The sequence below is a fragment of the Salmo trutta genome, chromosome 23 (genome assembly GCF_901001165.1).
Source record: "Salmo trutta chromosome 23, fSalTru1.1, whole genome shotgun sequence".
Classification (NCBI taxonomy): Eukaryota; Metazoa; Chordata; class Actinopteri; order Salmoniformes; family Salmonidae; genus Salmo; species Salmo trutta.
The window spans coordinates 4,727,248-4,749,994 of NC_042979.1; the positions used below are offsets into that span (position 1 = coordinate 4,727,248).

At 42.8% G+C, this 22,747-nt stretch overlaps 2 protein-coding genes across 3 annotated transcripts; both read right to left on the reverse strand.

The window, feature by feature from the left end:
- Positions 1–336: 336 nt before the first annotated feature.
- On the reverse strand, positions 337–6,925 carry ambp (alpha-1-microglobulin/bikunin precursor). The gene is made up of 10 exons (XM_029708566.1): positions 6,734–6,925; positions 6,039–6,181; positions 5,828–5,904; positions 5,435–5,551; positions 3,016–3,117; positions 2,790–2,851; positions 2,452–2,539; positions 1,935–2,102; positions 1,125–1,298; positions 337–531 (listed from the first exon to the last, which is right to left on the reverse strand). Exons 1-10 carry the CDS (start codon positions 6,845–6,847, stop codon positions 503–505), a joined length of 1,074 nt encoding a protein of 357 aa, XP_029564426.1. The 5' UTR covers positions 6,848–6,925; the 3' UTR covers positions 337–502.
- Positions 6,926–7,817: 892 nt separating this feature from the next.
- On the reverse strand, positions 7,818–12,969 carry ptgdsa (prostaglandin D2 synthase a). 2 transcript variants are annotated; one of them, XM_029708567.1, is made up of 7 exons: positions 12,768–12,969; positions 9,968–10,110; positions 9,736–9,812; positions 9,391–9,501; positions 8,452–8,565; positions 8,312–8,337; positions 7,818–8,200 (listed from the first exon to the last, which is right to left on the reverse strand). In XM_029708567.1, exons 1-6 carry the CDS (start codon positions 12,861–12,863, stop codon positions 8,312–8,314), a joined length of 567 nt encoding a protein of 188 aa, XP_029564427.1. In that variant the 5' UTR covers positions 12,864–12,969; the 3' UTR covers positions 7,818–8,200. The 2 variants fall into 2 exon arrangements, with proteins under 2 accessions (XP_029564427.1, XP_029564428.1); XM_029708568.1 differs by having other exon boundaries at positions 8,464–8,565; positions 12,768–12,967.
- Between the last annotated feature and the right edge of the window lie 9,778 nt (positions 12,970–22,747).

A 22,747-nucleotide genomic window follows, 5' to 3' on the forward strand; every position in this document is an offset into this window, starting at 1 on the left:
AGCATCATTATTTCTATGTAGCATACACTTTCTCGCTCGGAACGTCTAATGCGAGTGGGATGGGTGTGGCTTCGTGACAATGATCACAAGAGCAGCCAGCTGATCACTGATTTGACAGCTCTAGTGCAATTCCACCACAGACACAGCCAAAACATCAGCCATGCAGCGCTTCAGTGCTACAGATTGAATTGAGCACTTGGCGTTCCAAGCAAGAGAAGCAAAATGTTGGTTAACCACATATAAACTCAATCAAATGTATTCATGAAGACTTTGTTAATGTAAAGCACTTTATGACAACTATTGATGTAAAAAAGACAAAGCTCACATAAGACATGAAGCCAAGCAGCTTAATCCATCATTTTATTGCGTTGTGTTCTGTTCTGTATTGAATGATATAGGTAGTCTGTCAGACGGCTAACCCAGACAGTGATCTGTGCTGTGTGTTTGTGTTGTGTGTTAGGATGTGTTAGGATGTATTCTTCCTTATGACCTCTAATCTCCTTCAGTTTGCTTTCAGGAACTCAGTTTCTCCTGTAACACAAATACACAGTCATAAGATAAAATATATTGGCATATTTTAATGTTTACCTGTATATTTATTTTAAAATATTTTATTTAATCTTTATTTAACAAGGCAAATTCTTATTTACAATGACGGCCTACCAAAAGGCAAAAGGCCTCCTGCGGGGATGGGGGCTGGGATTAAAAATACAAATGTATTAAATAAAAATGTAGGACAAAACACACATCACGACAAGAGAGACAACACTACATAAAGAGAGACCTAAGACAACAACATAGCATGGCAGCAACACATGACAACACAGCATGGCAGCAACACATGACAACACAGCATGGTAGCAACAAAACATGACAACAACATGGTAGCAGCACAAAACAGGGTACAAACATTATTGGGCACAGACAACAGCACAAAGGGCAAGAAGGTAGAGACAATAATACATCACGCAAAGCAGCCCCAACTGTTAGTACGAGCGTCCATGAATAAGTCTTTGAATGAAGAGATTGAGATAAAACTGTCCAGTTTGAGTGTTTGTTGCTGCTCGTTCCAGTCGCTAGCTGATGTATGTATGCGTGTGAGCATGTATATAGATCTCTCTTACCATCCTTCATCACCCCACAGTACTCCTCACACTCCCCCTTGGAGTAGAACTTGTTACTGTTGCCCTGGCAGTAGTCCTTTTTATATTCCAGACAGAGTCCAGAGTTGGGATCGAAGGCCCATATCTTGGGCTGCCCAGTGCAGGGTTGAGCGTCCATGGGCATTCTGCAGGCAGCTGTAGAGAGACACACCTCACCAGACAGGAGGATAACGCATGAGAGACCATCTAGTCTTACATATAGCCAATGGGATACTGTCACGAGCATCATAATGCATCTCAAAGTGGGTTGAGCGTTGCCACATTACCAACTAGGTTATCAAATCAAACTTTTTTTCCACATGCGCCGAATACAACAAGTGTACACTTTACCGTGAAATGCTTACTTACAAGCTCTGAACCAACAGGGCAGTTCAAGAAAAAGAAAATATTCACCAAGTAGACTAAAATAAAAAGTAATACTAAAAAGTAACACAATAAGAATAACAATACTGAGGCTATATACAGGGGGCACCGGTACCGAGTCAGTGTGCAGGGGTACAGGCTAGTTGAGGTAATCTATACATGTAGGTGGGGGCGAAGTGACTATGCATAGGTAACAAACAAACAGCGAGTAGTAAATTGTAAATTGTCCGGTGGAAGTCAAGCCTGCGTCTCCTACGCACCACAAGACTGTATTAGCCCACAGAGCTAAAGTCAAGGCATTAGCTCTGGGGAGCTAACGGAAGTCTTGAGGTCTTACACAAGATTACCCATCACATGAGTGTGGTTCACCTACAGAATAGCCACCTCTGTTACACTCTATTCCCTCACCCTCAGTGCGACAGCTCTGCAGACACTCCCTCTCAGTTACAAAGTTGTTCTGGTTGCCCATACAGCCTCCATAGGTGAACAGCTGACAGCCCATACTGGTGGAGTTGTAGAAGTAGCGCTGCACCATCCCGAAACAGGGACCTGCGTCTGGCTCCACCTTACAGGACTCTGAGGAGAGATGCACAGTAGCAGTGTGGCACTGTTAGTCAGACAGTCTGGTAAGTGCAGTGCATTGTTGGTGCTAACCATAGACACAGGAATGGACTGGGACAAGAAATCTGGAATTTCTAAAACACCGGATTATTTTCCCCCCCTGAGGACCCTGTTATTAATTATAATTTGCCAGAATTGCCCTATGGCCAGTCCATCCCTGCATAGACATACGTTATGTAAGTCACTGTATGCAATATCAATATCAGCTTCCAGGGATTCACTGACTAGACACACACAAAGCGTAGGCTAAACCTTAAATTTAGAGGTCAATGGCATAGCTAGCAGGCCCATCATGCACTCTCACCTGCACTCCGGAAGATCGTGGTGTCATCACCCATACCGGAGCCTTCCACAGGGGCAGGATCAGGGAGGACTATGTTCCTCTTAGCTCTCTGGAGACAGACAGGTGAGTAGTTAGCAGGGTTGGGGTCAATTCCCTTTCAATTCCAGTCAATTCAGGAAGTTTCCTGAAATTCCAAATCCAATTCAAATTATCGTCAATGCTTTTCAATGAAGAAAATGTGGAATTGGATTAACTTTCTTCAATGCCTTTAACCAAATCCACTTTTTAATGAAATCTCCGTCTCTGATGCGGGGTACAACCTCAACATTGAAACTTGAATTATTGAATATAGAAAGTACCGGTGCCGTAATCTCAGACTGAGACTCTGCTGCTACAGGCTCTGCTCCTGGTATACACTCGCCTGTGGAGAGAGACATCAGGGGTTCAAAGGTCAAAGAATGTTCAGACACATAGTGGATGTCACAGGTGTGTGTGTGTGTGTGTTTGAGCCTGTGTGCACACATGCCTGTGTGTGTACCTGCCTGTGTGTACGTGTGTGTTTTGCTCACGTTTGTGTGCCTGTACCTTTGTTCTGTTTGATGATGACTGTGTCATCAGCCATGCCCTGCTCCCTCACCAGCCTCTTGAAGTCGTCCAAGATAGTGGTCCGCAGTTCCATGGTGCGGCCTGAAGGAGGCAGCATTTTAATTTAGTTCTGCTACAGAATATACAGTACTAACCATAAAAATAAAATCTATTTCTACGATAATAACATTATAGCTATGTCATTGTAGCTGTGAATGGCCTGGTCCCAGATCTTTTTGTGGTCCTGCCAACTCCTATAGTCATTGTCATATTTCTGTTTGTGCTGCTTCAGGTTTGGACACACCTACTCATTCAAGGGTTTTTCTGTATTTTTACTATTTTCTAAATTGTAGAATAATAGCTGATACATATTATTTCTGGGGGTTGGGGGGGACCCCTGGAGGTCGGGGGCCCCCGAGATAGCATATGAACACGTCATAAGCAATGGCAAAATCTGTAGAATTGCAGGAAATTTGCTTTAACGGTCGATTTTGGGCACAAAAAAAAACATTCCTCTTTCTCAATTTTCTAATAGAAATGGGGTGTGCCTTTGGTGCTTCATTGATGTGTCTGTCTGGTCATGTGTCTTTCTGTAGCTACCCAGTAGCTCCTCCAATATTTGTTGACCTCATTTCACAGGATTTGTTTTTGTACGGAAGCTGTAGAGATCGGTAAGAAATGGCACTTCTGTATCCATATATGTTATTCATCACATGATTTTTTTAAGCATTAAGTTACCTGGTATGATGGTGCATTAACAGTTATACAGTTTAAAGCCGTTATCTGTGTGTTTTTGCCCAAAGTTGACCTGTATAGGAACTGTCCAGTGGTTCTAGATCTCTATGAAATATGACCTATAGTTAATTACAATACGAGTAAAAAGGTTTTCCATCCAAAAATTATAATTAAGTATGTTAAAAAGCAACTTTTCTGTTTTGGAATGGTGTGGGCGTACCCTAACAACCGATTGGTGTGGGCTAATACCAGTCATTAAAAATATTTATGCGAGTAGACCACTGATTGTCCAGCTCATCCTCCTCAGCAGGATGACATCAACCTCTATGAGGAAATAGCAAGCATTTTTTAAACGGTCTGCTTGAGGTGTTTTTTTTTTTAAGTGTTTCTATTTCTCCAGTGTATGCTTTGGCCAGAAATATGAGTTTAGGATGAGTCAACAACATTATTTGGGTTTGAGTTAACAGAATATGAACTTTTAAAAGTTGTATTATTACTGGACATTTACAACATTTTCTCTCATCCTCATGGCAAAATGTGAAGAATAGCATGAGATGAGCTATAAAACAGCACATTTTCTCTCTGCCCCATGGCAAAATGTGTAGAATTGCAGGAAAGTTGCGGTTTTCTCTCAGAATCATGACAAAATGTGTAGAATATCATTAAAAAACAGACCACTTTTCTCTCTGCCCCAAGGCAAAATGTGTTGTAATGCAGGAGTTGAAATATAAGAAGTTAGCTGCTCCCCCTCCCCCTCAAAATCTTTTTTTTTTGGGGGGGGGGGGCCTTCCACTTATACTTCCACTTTGTTTTCAAAATACCCCTCATAATAAGTCATGCCAAACTGTGTAGAATTGCAGGAAAGGCATTTTAAAATGTCAGAAAAAAAAACCTGGACCCACCGTCTACTGTTAGATTCATCCAATATCTACAACACAATTTCGCCCTTGCGCAAAACATGACAACGACCACCATAGCTGGAACCAGGCTAATAAAAGGCTTTGATTCATCTCACCCAGGCGCATGTGTAGGCGTGTCGGCTGAAAGTTGATTGCATTAGATTTTGAACCAGGCTACCTTCCCTGTTCAAAGGCCACGTTGAAGTTGGCTCAAAACAAAAGTATTGTAATTAACCATGTGTAGTAATTAGTAGGATTCTGTGATTTCACATGCAAAAGTGATTGCTTTTGATAAAAAACACTATCTGCCTCCCCAATGAAAAATTCTAACATTTACATAGGGAAAAGAGATGTTGCATATGTTTCTGGACAATGCTGGACGATGCCTTATTGAAAAAAAATGACATTGCAGCGCAGATTATGATTTGATTTGAGAAGGGAGCACCTCCCTCCCCGCTTTTGCTGGATGACGTGACAGGCCTTTGCCCGGGGCCCTGCGGCTCAGCATAATCAAATCCGCCCATTGTCTCAGTGGTGTTGTGTTATACAGGTGCATTAGTAAAATCCTTTTTTAAATAAAGGTTTTGTCAGAAACACCGGATAGATGCAGTTAATTGTGTCGTTTCACAGGGCCAACCATAGTAGCCCGTCACCCCTGGAGCAAGTTAGGGTTAGGTCAAGGGAACATCGATAGATTTGTACAAATATTTGTACCAGCAACCTTTCGGCTACTGGCCAAACACTAACCGCTAGGCTATCTGCTCCATATTAGTAGTGACACTCACTGTATAGCTTGGCGGACTTGGTCTTCTCGCCACCTGTCTTCTGTTTACTCATCATGACGATGGCATACTCGTCGTAGTTAGTGTGAACGACATAGGCGTCGACATCAGCCCCCCACTCTGCATGGAGGAGAACACAAACATACAGTACATACTGTCAATGACCTGCCATCTTTGACTTCATAAAGATGGTTGGTGAGACGGTGGCATACATTTGTTTTATCCCTGGCCCTTACCTCCCATTCTGAGAGTATTAGAACAGTGTAAGCCACATGGCTGCAATTCTATCTGGCCTATCAGAGGGGACACATTTTTTTTAAGATCTACAAGTGCCCAGGAGGTAAGGGATATGACTTGATTTGGGATTCAGGGTATGGACAGACATTAAAGACTCACTGGCAACGTGGTAGGTGAATCTCCCAGGTGTGTCTGTTAGCTCATAATCACCAGAGATCTGCTTACATGTCCCGTGCCTACACACACACACACACACGCACACGCACACGTACGCACATAATATATTTAGTTAAGCTATGGTGAATCCAGTAGCAATATTAGAGGCAGTTCAGAGACACACGCATATGTGTGTGTTTGTGTGTAACCTCACTTTTTCATGCTACGTTTCATGCTGACTTTGCCTTCAGTGTCCCCGGCCTGCAGCTCCAGTATGCCGATAGCTGCGTCTCCTCTGTGGCGCTGTATCCAGGGACAGGTGGAAGCTACCGCAATATCATGCCACTTCCCCATGAACTGACCCATGAAGAGAGAGAGAGAGAGAGAGAGAGAGAGAGAATTAAGACAGACAGAGAATATGTATGCACTACTAGGCTCACATGACCTGGATTTGAACCTTTATTTAAAGCTTTTTCATCAAACTGTCCCCATTTCTTGTTATCCTCAGACAAATTATTGCTTTCATTTTTGGTCTAATTCTCCTTTCTGGAAAAGGCTTAAAATAAAAGTTCAAATCCAGGTCATGTGGCATGATTAACCAAAACATAATTTGGTTCTGGGTTCCAAGATGGAGTTTTTTTTACAGACCAACAATGCAGTATTTACAGATGTTAACAGGCACCCATAGAAACACTTCAGACCGTACAAGCTGATCAAAAGACATTTTGACCTCTCAGCTGAATCAGACTATTACCCATCCAGTACACACCATTTTTAAACCCGCAACTGGTCATGGCTATGCAATTGAAGAATATTTGAGAGAAAGCAAGAGAGACAGAGCAAACTCCTTGGGAAGGCTCCGAGAAAGGGAGAAAGAGCAACCACGATGACTAAGAGACTAACTCTTACCTTGCTCAGGTCAAAGTTCTCCTGTGTGGGGAAGAGAGGTTCGGCAAGCACTGGCACCCCATGGAGGGGGTCCACCAGGACCAAAAGGACCACAAGTATGACACTCTGCTGCATTCTGTCTGTGTGTCTCTGATACGAACCTCCAACTGAGTTTCCTCTGAGGTCCTGGATCTGTTGGGAGAGCACACCCACCCCTCCAACCCTCCACCTCTAAACCCTCCATCCCTCCACTGGACTATTCTAGCAAACCAGAGAGCATTGACCCATATGTATTTACCCCTTTCTGTACCCCCTCAAACTCCAGCAGAAAACAAACAGCAAATAGAGCAAAGTTCTCCTTATCTGACTGTTTGTCCCTTTTTCTGAAACATTGGACATCAAAGTGGAATTTAACAGGGGGGAAAAAATCATTACCTTTCAGCACCACAGAGTTGTAGCATGTATAGCGAAATCAATTATTGCTCAAGGACTGAACCCTGTGGGACCCCGTAGTTACCTTAGTGTTCTGAAAGTTCTTCATCACAAAAACATGTCACCTGTTATGTATGTGGTATGAACATGAGTTGCTCAGATAAACATATGGAACTAAACCCACATCAAACACACCTACGCACACGCACTACCATACCAACGCACACACACACACACACACACACACACACACACACACACACACACACACACACGCACACACAATCTCCATGCGTAACAATATTGATGATTGGGTTCTGGATCCTGATTGGCCCGCTCTGATTGATCGATGTCCCAAGCAGCAGTAGAGCATGACAGAAATTTAAGTCAGGGTCTACTCTGTGTTGAACAATGCTCTAAATATATGTCGCCCAAACTTGAAAGAGACCGACGTTTCTTCTGTATTCCGTCTCTATCTCACATTCTCTCCAATTATATCTCTCTCTCTCAGTATCTCCTTTTCAATCAGTGTCGCTCTCCCCAATTTGATATTTGTCTGTCTCTCCAATTCTATCTCTCTCTCTCTCTGTCTTTAATCGCTCTAACACTCGTATGCGCTGAGGGCTGCGATCCAACAGGCAGGGAACAAGACAAAGAGGTCACAGACACCACGTAGCACGAGAGGAACACTAGCATTTATTCAGCCATAGCAGTGTTATACAAGACAATGACGTCCCTTGTTTTATCGGATTCAGAAAGGAAAAAAAGAATTCAACAGTCCGTTGTACTGAGGGGACGAGACAGACAAACATCAGAGAGGATGTTGGTAATAAAATAAGACGGGCTGTCTAAAAGTGCATCCGTCATTAGCAGTTATACTATTTCACCCTGGTGAGGTAAAACGTGTTGAGGTTCTGTTGTTGCCCAGTGAAACGTGTGGTGTAAAGGTGAAACCAATCCTGATGCTGTGCTCCAATGGAGAGACAAATGTCTAATAAGTGCTGGGAAACTGGTGCGGCGAAGCAAATCAATGAGTAATCATGATGTTGCTCTGATCTGAAGGAGGAGCACAAAAACAAAACCTGCAGTTTATTCAAATATCAAGTGTTCCAGTAGTCAGTCGACAACAACACAGACTGTCCGTAGAAAGGATGTCCAGTGACTCACCTAGCGTCCAGAGGGAGGGCAGTTCTCTGCAAACAACGAAGAGCACGACAATGTTGTGTTACACACTGTCTGCTTTCAGTCGTACAGCTTAGAGACGAGAAATGTAGGGACTGTGTGTGTGTCTGTGTGTGTGTCCATACTTAGGCTACTACCTGCAGGTGGTGGGGTCAGAATGGCATCCTTGGGAAATCCATGAGATGTGGCAAAGTCTCTAAATTTCTGAATCACTTCGGGCTTTACCTTCTGAGAACGACCTGCAGGCATACAGACGAATGGCAACGTTTAATGCAAGCTAATATGCATTTCAACAAATACAATGTACAGTCTCACTCCAGAATTAGACATTTATCCATGTTTTTCCAAATGTCAAATTTCAAAGTTGCTACAAACGTTACATCTCCATGTGTTTTTGACATTGAATTTACTCCTCGTGCTCAGCATTGTTTCATTTCTGCAAACGTCAAATTTTTAAGTTGCTCCAATTTTTGAGGTATAGGGTTAAGGTTAAGGGTTAAGGTTTTGGATAGGGTTAAAACAATATGTTTAGGCACTCATTCAGAATGATTAAGGTAAGGGTTAAGGTTTGGAATAGGAAACGTTTTGTAATAAATACGAGAGTCCACTACTGGAATTGAACACCTGACCTTCTGATCTGGAGCCATGAGACTACATCTATCTGAAGTTATGGGATTACGCTCGTCCACCACCCTGGTCCACAATGCCCTAGCAAAACCCAAGCCTACTTGATGGTAATAGCACTCACTGTTGCCAAAAGTTTTAAAGGTTTTAAAGGCATTCTCCTCAGGACATGGCTAGACGTCCAATTTCGAATGTGCCTGATTTATGAGCATATTGCCCCATTCTAAGCCTATGTAACAGAGATGGTTAGGTGAACCTTGCCCTCCAGTCTTTGCGATAAGCTAACAATAAGCTAACTTAAATTATCTTCAAACTTCACATAGAGACATACAAAAGAGTTCTTCTGACACTGGGTAAGTAGAATTTTTTTTTCTTTTGGCGCATGAGAGACCCTGGTTTAAACCTGGTCAGTTACACCTCTACCTGAAGAGCAGACTTACCATAGAGGGCCACCTGTGTGTACTCTCTGTCCATCTTCTTGTGCTTCAGGACCAGTGCATACTCATTATAGTTGGTCTCCACTACTGTGATGTCCTTTACTTTGTTATGGCCTTGAAAAACACAAATACATATTTCTCATTATTTTCAACAACAAAAAAAGAAGACTTTACAATGCCAACGCAAAGATCACCGACTCTGTACAGCAGGGGTCCCCAACTACATTCAGCCATGGGACGATTTTGTCTGGAGCGGATGGTCGGGGGGGGGGGGGGGGGGGGGGGGGGCATAATTACTGGTTTGTTATTGAGATGCACAGCATTAGTGCTGGCAGGCAGACGACTCACGGGTGCTGAAATAGGTGAAGGCGCCAGGTATCGCTGTCTTCTCATACGTGTAAAGCTTACTGCGGCAACCTGATGATCTTCACACAAGCAAAAGAGAACATGTGATATGAATGTGCATGCCCCTTTTTAGTACATCTTCAATGCCCTGACCAGGATGTCAGTCCTGTAGTTATTTTTGCCAGAATGCCAATGTCCATTCTAGTGTTGTATTTAATGATGTGTTCCTGCCCACCTCTGGGTCCACATGGTGAGGTTGACGTTGCCGTTGGTCTGTGGATTCAGGATGCCCATGGACACTCTCAGCTTGTCTCTGTATAGGGCAGTAAACCCTGGGGAGTCATACGCCAGGCCCACACGGTACCACTTCCCTGCAAACTGAACACACAGAGAGAGAGAGAGAGAGAGTAGAAACCATAGAGAAACCTAGATATAGAGATAATACAGACTGACAGAGAAGGTAGAACGGTTACTATATATGTAGGAAGTGAAGCCTGGGGAGTCATACGCCAGGCCCACACAGTACCACTTCCCTGCAAACTGAACACATAGACAGAGTCAAACCCACAAGTCAGCCTATCAGAGTGGCTGTACCAGAGCCCTACCTATGCCTGGGGAGTCATACACCAGGCCAACGCGCAGACAGTACTCTTTGTATTGTTTGCTGATTTTGTGATCAAGGGCTCCCTTACAAAAGAGACATCGGTCTCAATGGGACTTCCCTGCCTAAATACAGGTTCAATAGATAAAAAAACACACAGGGGGAGTCAAACCCACTGGAGTTGCTCTATCAGAGCTACTCTATAAGAGTAACCCTACCCAGTCATACGGCATTTAGTGCAAACTGAACATAACATACAGACAGTAGGCTACACATAGGGAGTCAAACCTGTCTGAAGAATACGTGGATGGAATAGTATATGTACAGCAGTAGTTGAATAGGATGGCCTTGACTAGAATACAGTATATAAATACGAAATGGGCAAAACAATATGTAAACATTCTTAAAGTGACCAGTATCGCATTATTAAAGTGACCAGTGTTCCATGTCTATGTATATAGGCCAGCAGCAATTTTACCTACTCTGCGTCTCACAAGACCATCGGACAGATCTCTACCGGTCTAATGTTTTAAAGTAATGATGGACTGTTGTTTCCCTTTGTTTATTTGAGCTGTTCTTGCCATAATATTGACTTGGTCTTTTACCAAATAGGGCTATAATCTGTATACCACCCCTACCTTGTCACAACACAACTGATTGGCTGGAATGCATTAAGAAGGAAAGAAATTCCACAAATTAACTTTTAACAAGGCACACCTGTTAATTGAAATGCATTCCAGGTGACTACCTCATGAAGCTGGTTGAGGGAATGCCAAGAGTGTGCAAAGCTGTCATCAAAGAAAAGGGTGGCTACTTTGAAGAATCTCAGATATAAAATCTATTTTGAGTTGTTTAACACTTTTTTGGTTACTACATTATTCCATATGTGTTAATATTTTAATTTTGATGTCTTCACTATTATTCTACAATGTAGAAAATAGTAAAAATAAAGAAAACCCCTTCAATGAGTAGGTGAGTCCAAACTTTTGACTAGTACTGTAGATAATTATCTAATAAGGAAGTTAGTTCTATATCTGTCTGTCCGTGGGCCATGGGCTGAGGGAACTTGGCGTGCATTGCTAGTCATTCTATCTATTTTGCAACCCTGCTGTCTGCCTGACCTTTGACCCTGGCACTGTTTGCTTTGGGTTCAGCCTCAGCCTCTGTCCTAATGCGGTCCCGTCCCGACCACACAGATATAACGTTCCGTTCCCTATCAGACAGCCAATGAGTACTGAACATGTGGGGTCGGGGAACATGTCTATGACTTATTTAAATAACAGACTCACGGACTAGAGGTCGAGGTTAAAGAGAAACTGCCCCTAAAAAACAACTTCTCATTTAGAAAACAGCCTATGTGGCATTGATATGAGTCAAACATTTATTCCACTGTCAAAATTGAGTATAACGTGTAAATAGGATAATTTTGGTCATAAATTCAGTGTTGTCAAAAACAGTTTTGTGAGATTTGTGGTCGGGGTTGAATCACAACATAAATGAAGGTTGGGTTTGTTTCAATCCTGCCCACAAGCCCACAGCTGGCAGCACACAAGTAATCATCAATTCGGAGTGCAGCTGCACACAACCAGACTGTAATGCCTGTGGAACAATATGTAAATAATCCAATAGCTCCAAATTTCAATGACTTAAAACCTCAAACCAATTATAAATTGTAGAAATTAATATACACATTTTGAAAGCATTTAATGAGAAAACTCAAAGCTGTGCATCATGAAAATATTGACACATTTATATTTTGTAATTTATTGACGGCACCTAACAAGCCCCGTATATAGGCTATCCAAAGTCAAACCAATTTTGCCACGCTCGCACACCAGCCGGCTGAAGCTAATTGGCTAAATAATTTGGAAAACTCTTCCCACCTGCGAACACACACGAGACACCACATCAAACCACACCCTGAAAGCAACTCATGTTTGAATTCAGTCATGACCGCTAGCATTTCTTAATGAACCAAATCTAAAACAATGCCAAATCAGGAAGTGCAGTTGCCCATTAAAGTTATGCGTCACCTTATGAAAAACCAATACAAGAGTATACCTAGACGGTTTACTATTGCCCTCTAAAAATGTGCTTAATTATTTCCCACAAAGATTAGATTACCCAGCTAGTGTGATGTGAAATGTCTTGCGGAAGCAGAGCAGGCCCTTCACTGATGCACCCTGGGTAATTAAAGCAAGCAGTTGAAAGAAGGAAGCAGCATGGACTCTGACATTGCTCCTTCTGATATTGCTCCTTCTGATATTTCTTGTTTCTTTTTGTTGCTGTTGATTATTTGTGTATTAGTATTGTACTGTTAGATATTTACTGCACTGCTGGAGATAGAAACACCGGTGTTTCGCTGCACCTGCTTTAACATTGTGCTCTGTGTATGCAATAAATAAACTTTGATTTGATTTGAGTCTGGTCTCACCCTCTGCAGGTCAAAGTCTCTCTGAGGCTGCACATCTCCATGGACACCCATCAAACACACCATCGCCGTGGCCATTGTCACAAAGGTGATCCTCATGGTTGGTTGCAGAGGAAGAGAAGGAAAGAGAGAGAGGAGGAGAGAAAGACAAGTACCCTGTTCTGGAACCAAACTGAACTGTAAATGTGTGAAAAGCTGGACTGGAGCTGGACTACAGTGGCAATGCCAATTTTTTTTCCTTAAGTCCGCCCATTATTTGCCCAGCCAATCATTGATCAGAAGCTGAAGACACTGCTCAGCTGCAGCAGGCAGAGAGGGAATGATGCCGCGTTCACGTGCTAGTCGGAACTAGACAACTCAGACATTTCAGACTTGCTAACCGGTTGTAGTTATAAACGTGTCGCATTCAACCAGTTAGCAAGTTGGACATTTATGAGTTGCCTAGTTCCGACTAGCACGTGAACGCGGAATGACAGACAAGTTGGCTCCTGAATCCTTGGTGAGCATTCCTGAAGGCCATTGAATTCCTGAATTCCTGGCAGGACAGAGGAGTGCTTCAAATACCATCCTTCAAATACATCAGTTAAAGTATTCAGACAAGGGGCATTTGTGCTTTTTTAAGCAATTATTCAATTCACTGTTTGTCCTTTTACCAACCAAGAAGCCTTTGTTTTTGACTCATACATTGAGTCATACATTGGGAAACACTCAGAAGAGCAAAATGTAATTTTATAATATTAAAGAAAAACAAAAAAGACAACAATTTAAAGGTCCAAAGCAACCATTTTTTATCTCAATATCAAATAATTTCTGGGTGACAATTAAGTACCTTACTGTGATTGTTTTCAAATAAAATGGTCACAAAGAAACAAAAGTAGCTTCTTAGCAAAGACACATTTCTCAAGCTAGGACTGTCTGGGGGTGTTCTGAGGGGGGATGAAAAAACTGAAAACTAGCTGCTATTGGCAGAGAGGTTTGGAACTCTCTTTTTTATTGGTCTATTAACTCATTTACCACCTGGTAATATCACCAGGCAGGTCAAAACTCCATCTCACCAAAACAGGCAGAAATCTTTTCAAACAGCTCTTACACTATCAGGGCATTATCCGAATTTTCACAATTTCACTGTATTATTCCAACCTCATAGTGTAGATATATACAGTATATAACACACAGGACAATCACTTTTTTGACTGCACTGGGCCTTTAAATAATTTGTATTATTATTGATTCACCATTGACAATGTTTTTGTTTGCATGCTTTACAGCCAGACAGTACTACATACAGTGGCAAGAAAAAGTATGTGAGCCCTTTGGAATTACCTGGATTTCTGCATTAATTGGTTATCAAATTTGATCTAATCTTCATCTAAGTCACAACAATAGACAAACACAGTCTGCTTAAACTAATAACACACAAACAATTATACCTTTTCATGTCTGTATTGAACACACCGTGTAAACATTTACAGTGTAGGGTGGAAAAGTATGTGGATTTAATTGGATTTAATAACTGGTTGACCCTCCTCTGGCAGCAATACACTCAACCAAACGTTTTCTGTAGTTGCGGATCAGACCTGCACAACGGTCAGGAGGAATTTTGGACCATTCATCTTTACAAAACTGTTTCAGTTAAGCAATATCCTTAGGATGTCTGGTGTGAACCGCTCCCGAGGTCATGCCACAGCATCTCAATCGGATTAAGTTCAGGACTCTGACTGGGCCACTCCAGAAGGCATATTTTCTTCTGTTGAAGCCATTCTGTTGTTGATTTACTTCTGTGTTTTGGGTCGTTGTCTTGTTGCATCACCCAACTTCTGTTGAGCTTCAATTGGCGGACATTCTCCAGCAAAATGTCTCGATAAACTTGGGAATTTTTCATTTTTCTGTCGATGACAGCAAAGCAGCCTCAAACCATGATGCTCCCTCCACCATACTTTACAGTTGGGATGAGGTTTTGATATTGGTGTGCTGTGCTTTTTTTTCTCCACACATAGTTCCTTCCAAACAACTTTAATCTGTCCACAGAATATTTTGCCAGAAGTTCTGTGGAACATCCAGGTGCTCTTTTGCGAACTTCAGACATTTAGCAATGTTTTTTTTAAATGTTTTTTCTTCTTCCGTGGTGTCCTCCCATGAACACCATTATTGTTTAGTGTTTTACGTATCGTAGACTCGTCAACAGAGATGTTAGCATGTTCCAGAGATTTCTGTAAGTCTTTAGCTGACACTTTAGGATTCCTCTTAAACTCCTTGAGCATTCTGCACTGTGCTCTTGCAGTCATCTTTGCAGGACGGCCATTCCTAGGTAGAGTAGCAACAGTGTTGAACTTTCTCTATTTATAGACAATTTGTCTTACTGTGGACTGATGAACATCAAGGCTTTTAGAGATATTTTGTAACCCTTTCTAGCTTTATGCAAGTCAACAATTCTTAATATTAGGTCTTCTGAGATCTCTTTTGTTTGAGGCATGGTTCACTTCAGGCAATGCTTCTTGTGAATAGCAAACTCAAAAACTTTGTGAGTGTTTTTTATAGGGCAAGGCACCTCTAACCAACATCTCCAATCTCATGTCATTGATTGGACTCCAGGTTAGCTGACTCCTGACTCCAATTATCTTTTGGAAAAGGCATTAGCCTAGGGGTTCACATACTTTTTCCAACCTACACTGTGAATGTTTAAATTATGTATTCAATATAGACAAGACAAATACAATAATTTGTGTGTTATTAGTTTAAGCACACTGTGTTTGTCTATTGTTGTGACTAAGATGAAGATCAGATCAAATTTGATGACCAATTTATGCAGAAATCCAGGTAATTTCAAAGGGTTCACATACTTTTTCTTGCCACTGTAAGTCGTTTTTTGGGGTATCTGTACTTTACTATTTATATTTTTGACCACTTTTACTTCACTACATTCCTAAAGAAAATATTGTACTTTTTACTCCATACATTTTCCCTGACAACCCAAAGTACTCCTTACATTTTGAATGCTTAGCAGGACAGGAAAATTGTTAAATTCACACACTTATCAAGAGAACACGTGGTCATCCCTACTGCCTATGCTCTGGGGGACTCACTAAACACAAAAGCATCTTTTGTAAATAATGTTGAAGTGTGCCCCTGGCTATCCGTACATTTTAAAAAGAAGAACATGGTGCCGTCCGCTTTGCTTAATATAAGGAATTTGTGATGATCGTCGAAAGGAGGAGACCAAGGTGCAGCGTGGTAAGTGCTCATGTTCAGTATTTATTATAACACAGAACACTAAATCAAAATAATAAACCACGGAAAACGAACGTCACGTTCTGCAGGCTTACTGAGCTGCACAAAAATAAGATCCCACACTGAAGGAGGGAAAAAGGGCTGCCAAAGTATGATTCCCAATCATAAACAACGATAGATTGGAAACCATACTCAGCCAAAACAAAGAAATACAACACATAGAATGCCCACCCCACACCCTGACCTAACAAAATAGAGAAATAAAATGCTCAGCTCAGGTCAGGGCGTGACAGTACCCCCCCAAAGGTGCAGACTCCCGGTCGCAAACCTGAACCTATAGGGGAGGGTCCGGGTGGGCATCTACCCATGGTGGCGGCTCCGGTTCGGGGCGTAGCCCCCGCTCCACCCACTGATCCCTCCGCTTTTGTGTCACCGGACCGTGGATCGTCGTCAGAGGAACCGGACGTGGATCGTCGTCAGAGGAACCGGACCGTAGATCATCGCTGGAGGCTCTGGACCGCTGGAGGCTCTGGACCGCAGGTCGCCGCTGGAGGCTCTGGACCGCAGGTCGCCACTGGAGGCTCTGGACCGCAAGTCGCCGCTGGAGGCTCTGGACCGCAGGCCACCGCTGGAGGCTCTGGACCGCAGGTCGCCGCTGGAGACTCTGGACCGCAGGCCACCGCTGGAGACTCTGGACCGCAGACTGTCGCTGGAGACTCTGGACCGCAGACCGTCGCTGAAGACTCTGGACTGCAGGCCGTCGATGAAGGTTCCGGACTGGGGAACGTCGTTGGAGGTTCCGGACTGTGGAACGTCTCAGGAGATTCCGGACTGTAGGCCGTCTCAGGAGGTTCCGGACTGGGGACCGTCGCTGCAGGCTCCATGCCATGGATCATCACTACAGGCTCCGCACCATGGATCACCAATGGAGGCTTTGTGCCATGGATCATCACTGGAGGCTCCGGGCCATGGATTATCACTGAAGGCTTCGTGCCATGGATCATCCCTACAGGCTCCGGGCCATGGATCATCCCTACAGGCTTCTTGCCATGGATTATCACTGGAGGCTTCGTGCCATGGATCATCACTACAGGCTCCGGGCCATGGATCATCACTGGAGGCTTCGTGCCATGGATTATCACTGGAGGCTTCGGACCATGGATCATCACTGGAGGCTTCTTATGTGGAGCCGGAACAGGTCTCACCGGACTGGGGAACGTCACTGGAGGCTCCGGACTGGGGGACGTCACCGGAAGCTCTGGACTGGGAACTGTCGTCGGAAGCTCTGGACTGGGAAGGCCCACTGGAGGACTGATGCGTGGGGCTGGCACAGGTGGCGCCAGACTGGTGACACACACCTCAGGGCAAGTGCGAGGGGCAGGCACAGGGCGTACCAGACTGGAGAGACTCACTGGAGGCCGGATGCGTGGAGAAGGCACAGGATATACTGGGCCGTGGAGGCGCACTGGTGACACAGTGCGCGGAGCCGACGCAGGATATCCTGGACCGAGGAGGCGAACTGGAGACTAGGAGCGCTGAGCTGGCACCACCCTTCCTGGCTGAATGCTAACTCTAGCCCTGCAAATGCGGGGCGCTGGCACAGAGCGCACCGGGCTGTGAATGCGCACTGGCGACACCATGCGCATCACCTCATAACACGGTGCTTGCTCAGTCACTCGCTTCCGTCGTTGCCGTGCTAGTTCCTCATCTCGTCGCCGCTCTGCTCTCGCTGCCTCCACCTGTTCCCATGGGAGGCGATGCCATCCAACCTGGATCTCCTCCCACGTCCAGGATCCCTTTCCGTCCAGGCTGCTTGGTCTTTTTGTGGTGGGATCTTCTGTGATGATCGTCGAAAGGAGGAGACCAAGGTGCAGCGTGGTAAGTGCTCATGTTCAGTATTTATTATAACACAGAACACTAAATCAAAATAATAAACCATGGAAAACTAACGTCACGTTCTGCAGGCTTACTGAGCTGCACAAAAACAAGATCCCACACTGAAGGAGGGAAAAAGGGCTGCCTAAGTATGATTCCCAATCAGAGACAACGATAGACAGCTGCCTCTGATTGGAAACCATACTCAGCCAAAACAAAGAAATACAACACATAGAATTCCCACCCCACACCCTGATCTAACAAAATAGAGAAATAAAACGTCTCGCTCAGGTCAGGGCATGACAGAATTTGAAATGACTTATACTTTTACTTTTACTTTTGATACTTAAGTATATTTTAGCAATTAAATGTACTTTTGATACTTAAGTATATTTAAAACCAAATACTTTTAGACTTTTACTCTAGTATTTTACTGGGTGACTTTCACTTTTCCTTGAGTAACTTTCTATTAAGGTATCTATACTTTTACTTAAGTGTGACAATTGGGGAGTTTTTTCACCACTGCTTCTCTGCCGCACCACCTTCTCTGCCACACCACCTTCTCTGCCATTGCTTAATGTTGTTCCTAAATGCCACAACAGAACAGAAAAACAGAAGACAAATAATCTAATCAAATGTTTTTTGTCACATGCTTCATACAGCGGCTTGCGAAAGTATTCACCCCCTTCGCATTTTTCCTATTTTGCTGCCTTACAACCTGGAATTAAAATTTATTTTTGGGGGTTTGTATCATTTGATTTACACAACATGCCTACCACTTTGAAGATGCAAAACATTTTTTATTGTGAAACAAACAAGAAATAACAAAAAAACGGAAAACTTGACCGTGCATAACTATTCCATCCCCCAAAGTCAATATTTTATAGAGCCAACTTTTGCAGCAATTACAGCTGCAAATCTCTTGGAGTATGTCTCTATAAGCTTGGCACATCTAGCCACTGGGATTTTTGCCCATTCTTCAAGGCAAAACTGCTCCAGCTCCTTCAAGTTGGATGGGTTCCGCTGGTCTACTGCAATCTTTAAGTCATACCACAGATTCTCAATTGGATTGAGGTCTGGGCTTTGACTAGGCCATTCCAAGAAATTTAAATGTTTCCCCTTAAACCACTCGAGTGTTGCTTTAGCAGTATCCTTAGGGTCATTGTCCTACTGGAAGGTGAACCTCCATCCCCATCTCAAATCTCTGGAAGACTGAAACAGGTTTCCCTCAAGAATTTCCCTGTATTTAGCGCCATCCACCATTCCTTCAATTCTTACCAGTTTCCCAGTCCCTGCCGATGAAATATATCCCCACAGCATGATGCTGCCACCACCATGCTTCACTGTGGGGATGCTGTTCTCGGGGTGATGAGAGGTGTTGGGTTTGCACCAGACAGCGTTTTCCCTGATGGCCAAAAAGCTATATTTTTGTCTCATCTGACCAGAGTACCTTCTTCCATATGTTTGGGGAGTCTCCCAAAAATGCCTTTTGGCAAACACCAAACGCGTTGGCTTATTTTTTTCTTTAAGCAATGGCTTTTTTTCTGGTCACTCTTCCGTAAAGCCCAGCTCTGTGGAGTGTATGGCTTAAAGTGGTCCTATGGACAGATACTCCAATCTCCGCTGTGGAGCTTTGCAGCTCCTTCAGGGTTATCTTGGGTCTCTTTGATTAATGCCCTCCTTACCTGGTCTGTGAGTTTTGGTGTATGTTCTCTCTTGGCGGGTTTGTTGTGGTGCCATATTCTTTCAATTTTTTTAATAATGGATTTAATGGTGCTCCGTGGGATGTTCAAAGTTTCTGATATTTTTTTTTAACCCAACCCTGATCTGTACTTCTCCACAACTTTGTCCCTGACCTGTTTGGAGAGCTCCTTGGTCTTCATGGTGCCGCTTGCTTGGTGGTGCCCCTTGCTTAGTGGTGTTGCAGACTCTGGGGCCTTTCAGAACAGGTGTATGTATACTGAGATCATGTGACAGATCATGTGACACTTAGATTGCACACAGGTGGACTTTATTTAACAAATGATGACTTCTGAAGGTAATTGGTTGCACCAAATCTTATTTAGGGGCTTCATAGCAAAGGGGTAAATACATATGTAAGCACCACTTTTCCGTTTTACATTTTTTGAGGATTTTTTTAAACAAGTTTTTTTCGTTACACTTCACCAATTTGGACTATTTTGTGTATGTCCATTACATGAAATAAAAATAAAAATATATTTAAATTACAGGTTGTAATGCAACAAAATAGGAAAAACGCCAAAGAGGATGAATACTTTTGCAAGTCACTGTAAACAACAGGTGTAGACTAACAGTGAAATGTTTATTTACAGGTCCTTTTCCAACAATGCAGAGTTAAAAAAGTAAAATAGAAACAGTGACACGAGGAATAAATGCACAGTAAATAACTAATAACAAAAACAAGTTTTAAAAAGCACAGCTCTATAAAGGGAGTACCAGTACCGAGTCGATGTGCAGAGGTACTAGGTATTTGAGGTAGCTATGTACATGTAGGTAAGGGTAAAGTAACTAGGCAACAGGATAGATAATAGACTGAGCAGTAGCAGCAGCGTTTGTGGTGAGTTTGAAAGTGTGTGTGTGTGGCATCAGTGTGAATGTGAGCGCATGTTATATGTGTGGGGCGTATGCAGTGTGTCTGTGTGTGTGTGTGTGTTGGTGTTTTAGTGTAAGTACAGTACCAGTCAAAAGTTTGAACACACCTACTCATTCAATTTTTACTATTTTCTACATTGTAGAATAATAGTGATTACATCAGAACTATGAAATAACCCACATGGAACCATGTAGTAACCAAAAAAGTGTTAAACCAATCAAAATATATTTTATATTTGAGATTCTTCAAAGTAGCCACCCTTTCCCTTGGTGACAGTTTGGCACATTCTTGGCATTCTCTCAACTAGCTTCACCTGGAATGCTTTTCCAACAGTCTTGAAGGAGTTCCCACATACAGAACCAGTCAAAAGACTGGACACACCTACTCATTCCAGGGTTTTTCTTTATTCTTACTATTTTCTACATTCTAGAATAATAGTGAAGACATCAAAACTATGAAATAGCAAATATGGAATCATGTAGTAATACAAAAAATATATTTGGGATTTGAGGTTCTTCAAAGTATCCACCTTTTGCCAGCTTTGCATACTCTTGGCAATCTCTCAACCAGCTTCATGAGGTAGTCACCTAGACTGCATTACAATTAACAGGTGTGCCTTGTTAAAAGTTAATTTGTGGAATTTCTTTCCTTCTTAATGCATTTGAGACAATCAGTTGTGTTGTGACAAGGTAGGGGTAGTATACAGAAGATAGCCCTATTTGGTAAAAGACCAAGTCAATATTATGGCAAGAACAGCTCAAATACGCAAAGAGAAACGACAGTGGAAAATGGCAAGAACTTTGAAAGTTCCTTCAAGTGCAGTCACAAAAACCATCAAGCACTATGATGAAACTGGCTCTCATGAGGACCGCCACAGGAAAGGAAGACCCAGAGGTACCTCTGCTCCAGAGGATAAGTTCATTAGAGTTACCAGCCTCAGAAATTGCACCCCAAATAAATGCTTCACAGAGTTCAAGTAACAGACACATTTCAACATCAACTGTTCAGAGGAGACTGTTTGAATCAGGCCTTCATGGTTAAATTACTGCAAAGAAACCACTACTAAAGGACACCAATAAGAAGAAGAGACTTGCTTGGACCAAGAAACATGAGCAATGGACATTAGACCGGTGGAAATCTGTCCTTTGGTCTGAAGAGTCCAAATTTGAGATTGTTGGTTCCAACCGCAGTGTGTGTTTGTGAGATGCAGAGTAGGTGAACGGATGATCTCCGCATGTGTGGTTCCCACCGTGAAGCATGGAGGAGGAGGTGTGATGGTGTGGGGGTGCTTTGCTTGTGACACTGCTTTGCTGGTGACACTTAACCAGCATGGCTATCACAGGATTCTGCAACGATACACCATCACGTATGGTTTGAGTTTAGTAAGACTATTATTTGTTTTTCAACAGGACAATGACTCAACACACATCCAGGCTGTGTAAGGGCTTTTTGACCAAGAAGGAGAGTGATGTAGTGCTGCATCAGATGACCTGGCCTCCACAATCACCCGACCTCAACCCAATTGAGATGGTTTGGGATGAGTTGGACCGCAGAGCGAAGGAAAAGCAGCCAACATTGTCCTGTTGAAAAACAAGTCTCAAACAAGTGTTTAACCTCTCTGGCGCATGTGGGACGAACTCGTCCCACCTACGTAACAGCCACTGAAATCCAGTGGTGCGATTTTTGAATCGTTAGAAATACTATTACTTAAATTTCTCAAACATATGACTATTTTACAGCTATTTAAAGACAAGAATCTCGTTAATCTAACCCCACTGTCCGATTTCAAAAAGGCTTTACAACGAAAGCAAAACATTAGATTATGTCAGCAGAGTGCCCAGCCAGAAATAATCAGACACCCATTTTTCAAGCTAGCATATCATGTCACATAAACCCAAACCACAGCTAAATGCAGCACTAACCTTTTATGATCTTCATCAGATGACACACCTAGGACATTGTGTTATACAATACATGCATGTCTGTTCAATCAAGTTCATATTTATATCAAAAAACAGCTTTTTACATTAGCATGTGACGTTCAGAAAAAGCATAACCCCCGCAAACTTCCGGGGAATTTACTAACAGTTTGCTAAATTACTCACGATAAACGTTCACAAAAAGCATAACAATTATTTTAAGAATTATAGATACATTACTCCTCTATGCACTCGATATGTCCGATTTTAAAATAGCTTTTCGGATGAAGCACATTTTGCAATAATCTAAGTACATAGCCCGGCATCACAGGGCTAGCTATTTAGAC

Excerpts from the sequence above, each read along its gene's own strand:
- ambp (XM_029708566.1), bottom strand. The coding sequence starts at position 6,847 with ATGCAGCAGAGTGTCATACTTGTGGTCCTTTTGGTCCTGGTGGACCCC. Across the intron at positions 5,905-6,038 it reads ATGAAACGTAGCATGAAAAA|GCACGGGACATGTAAGCAGA; the intron begins GTGAGGTTACAC and ends GTGTGTGTGTAG. Across the intron at positions 2,103-2,451 it reads CACGATCTTCCGGAGTGCAG|AGTCCTGTAAGGTGGAGCCA; the intron begins GTGAGAGTGCAT and ends ATCTCTCCTCAG.
- ptgdsa (XM_029708567.1), bottom strand. The coding sequence starts at position 12,863 with ATGAGGATCACCTTTGTGACAATGGCCACGGCGATGGTGTGTTTGATG. Across the intron at positions 9,813-9,967 it reads CTCACCATGTGGACCCAGAG|ATCATCAGGTTGCCGCAGTA; the intron begins GTGGGCAGGAAC and ends GCTTGTGTGAAG. Across the intron at positions 9,502-9,735 it reads CTTCACCTATTTCAGCACCC|GCCATAACAAAGTAAAGGAC; the intron begins GTGAGTCGTCTG and ends GTGTTTTTCAAG.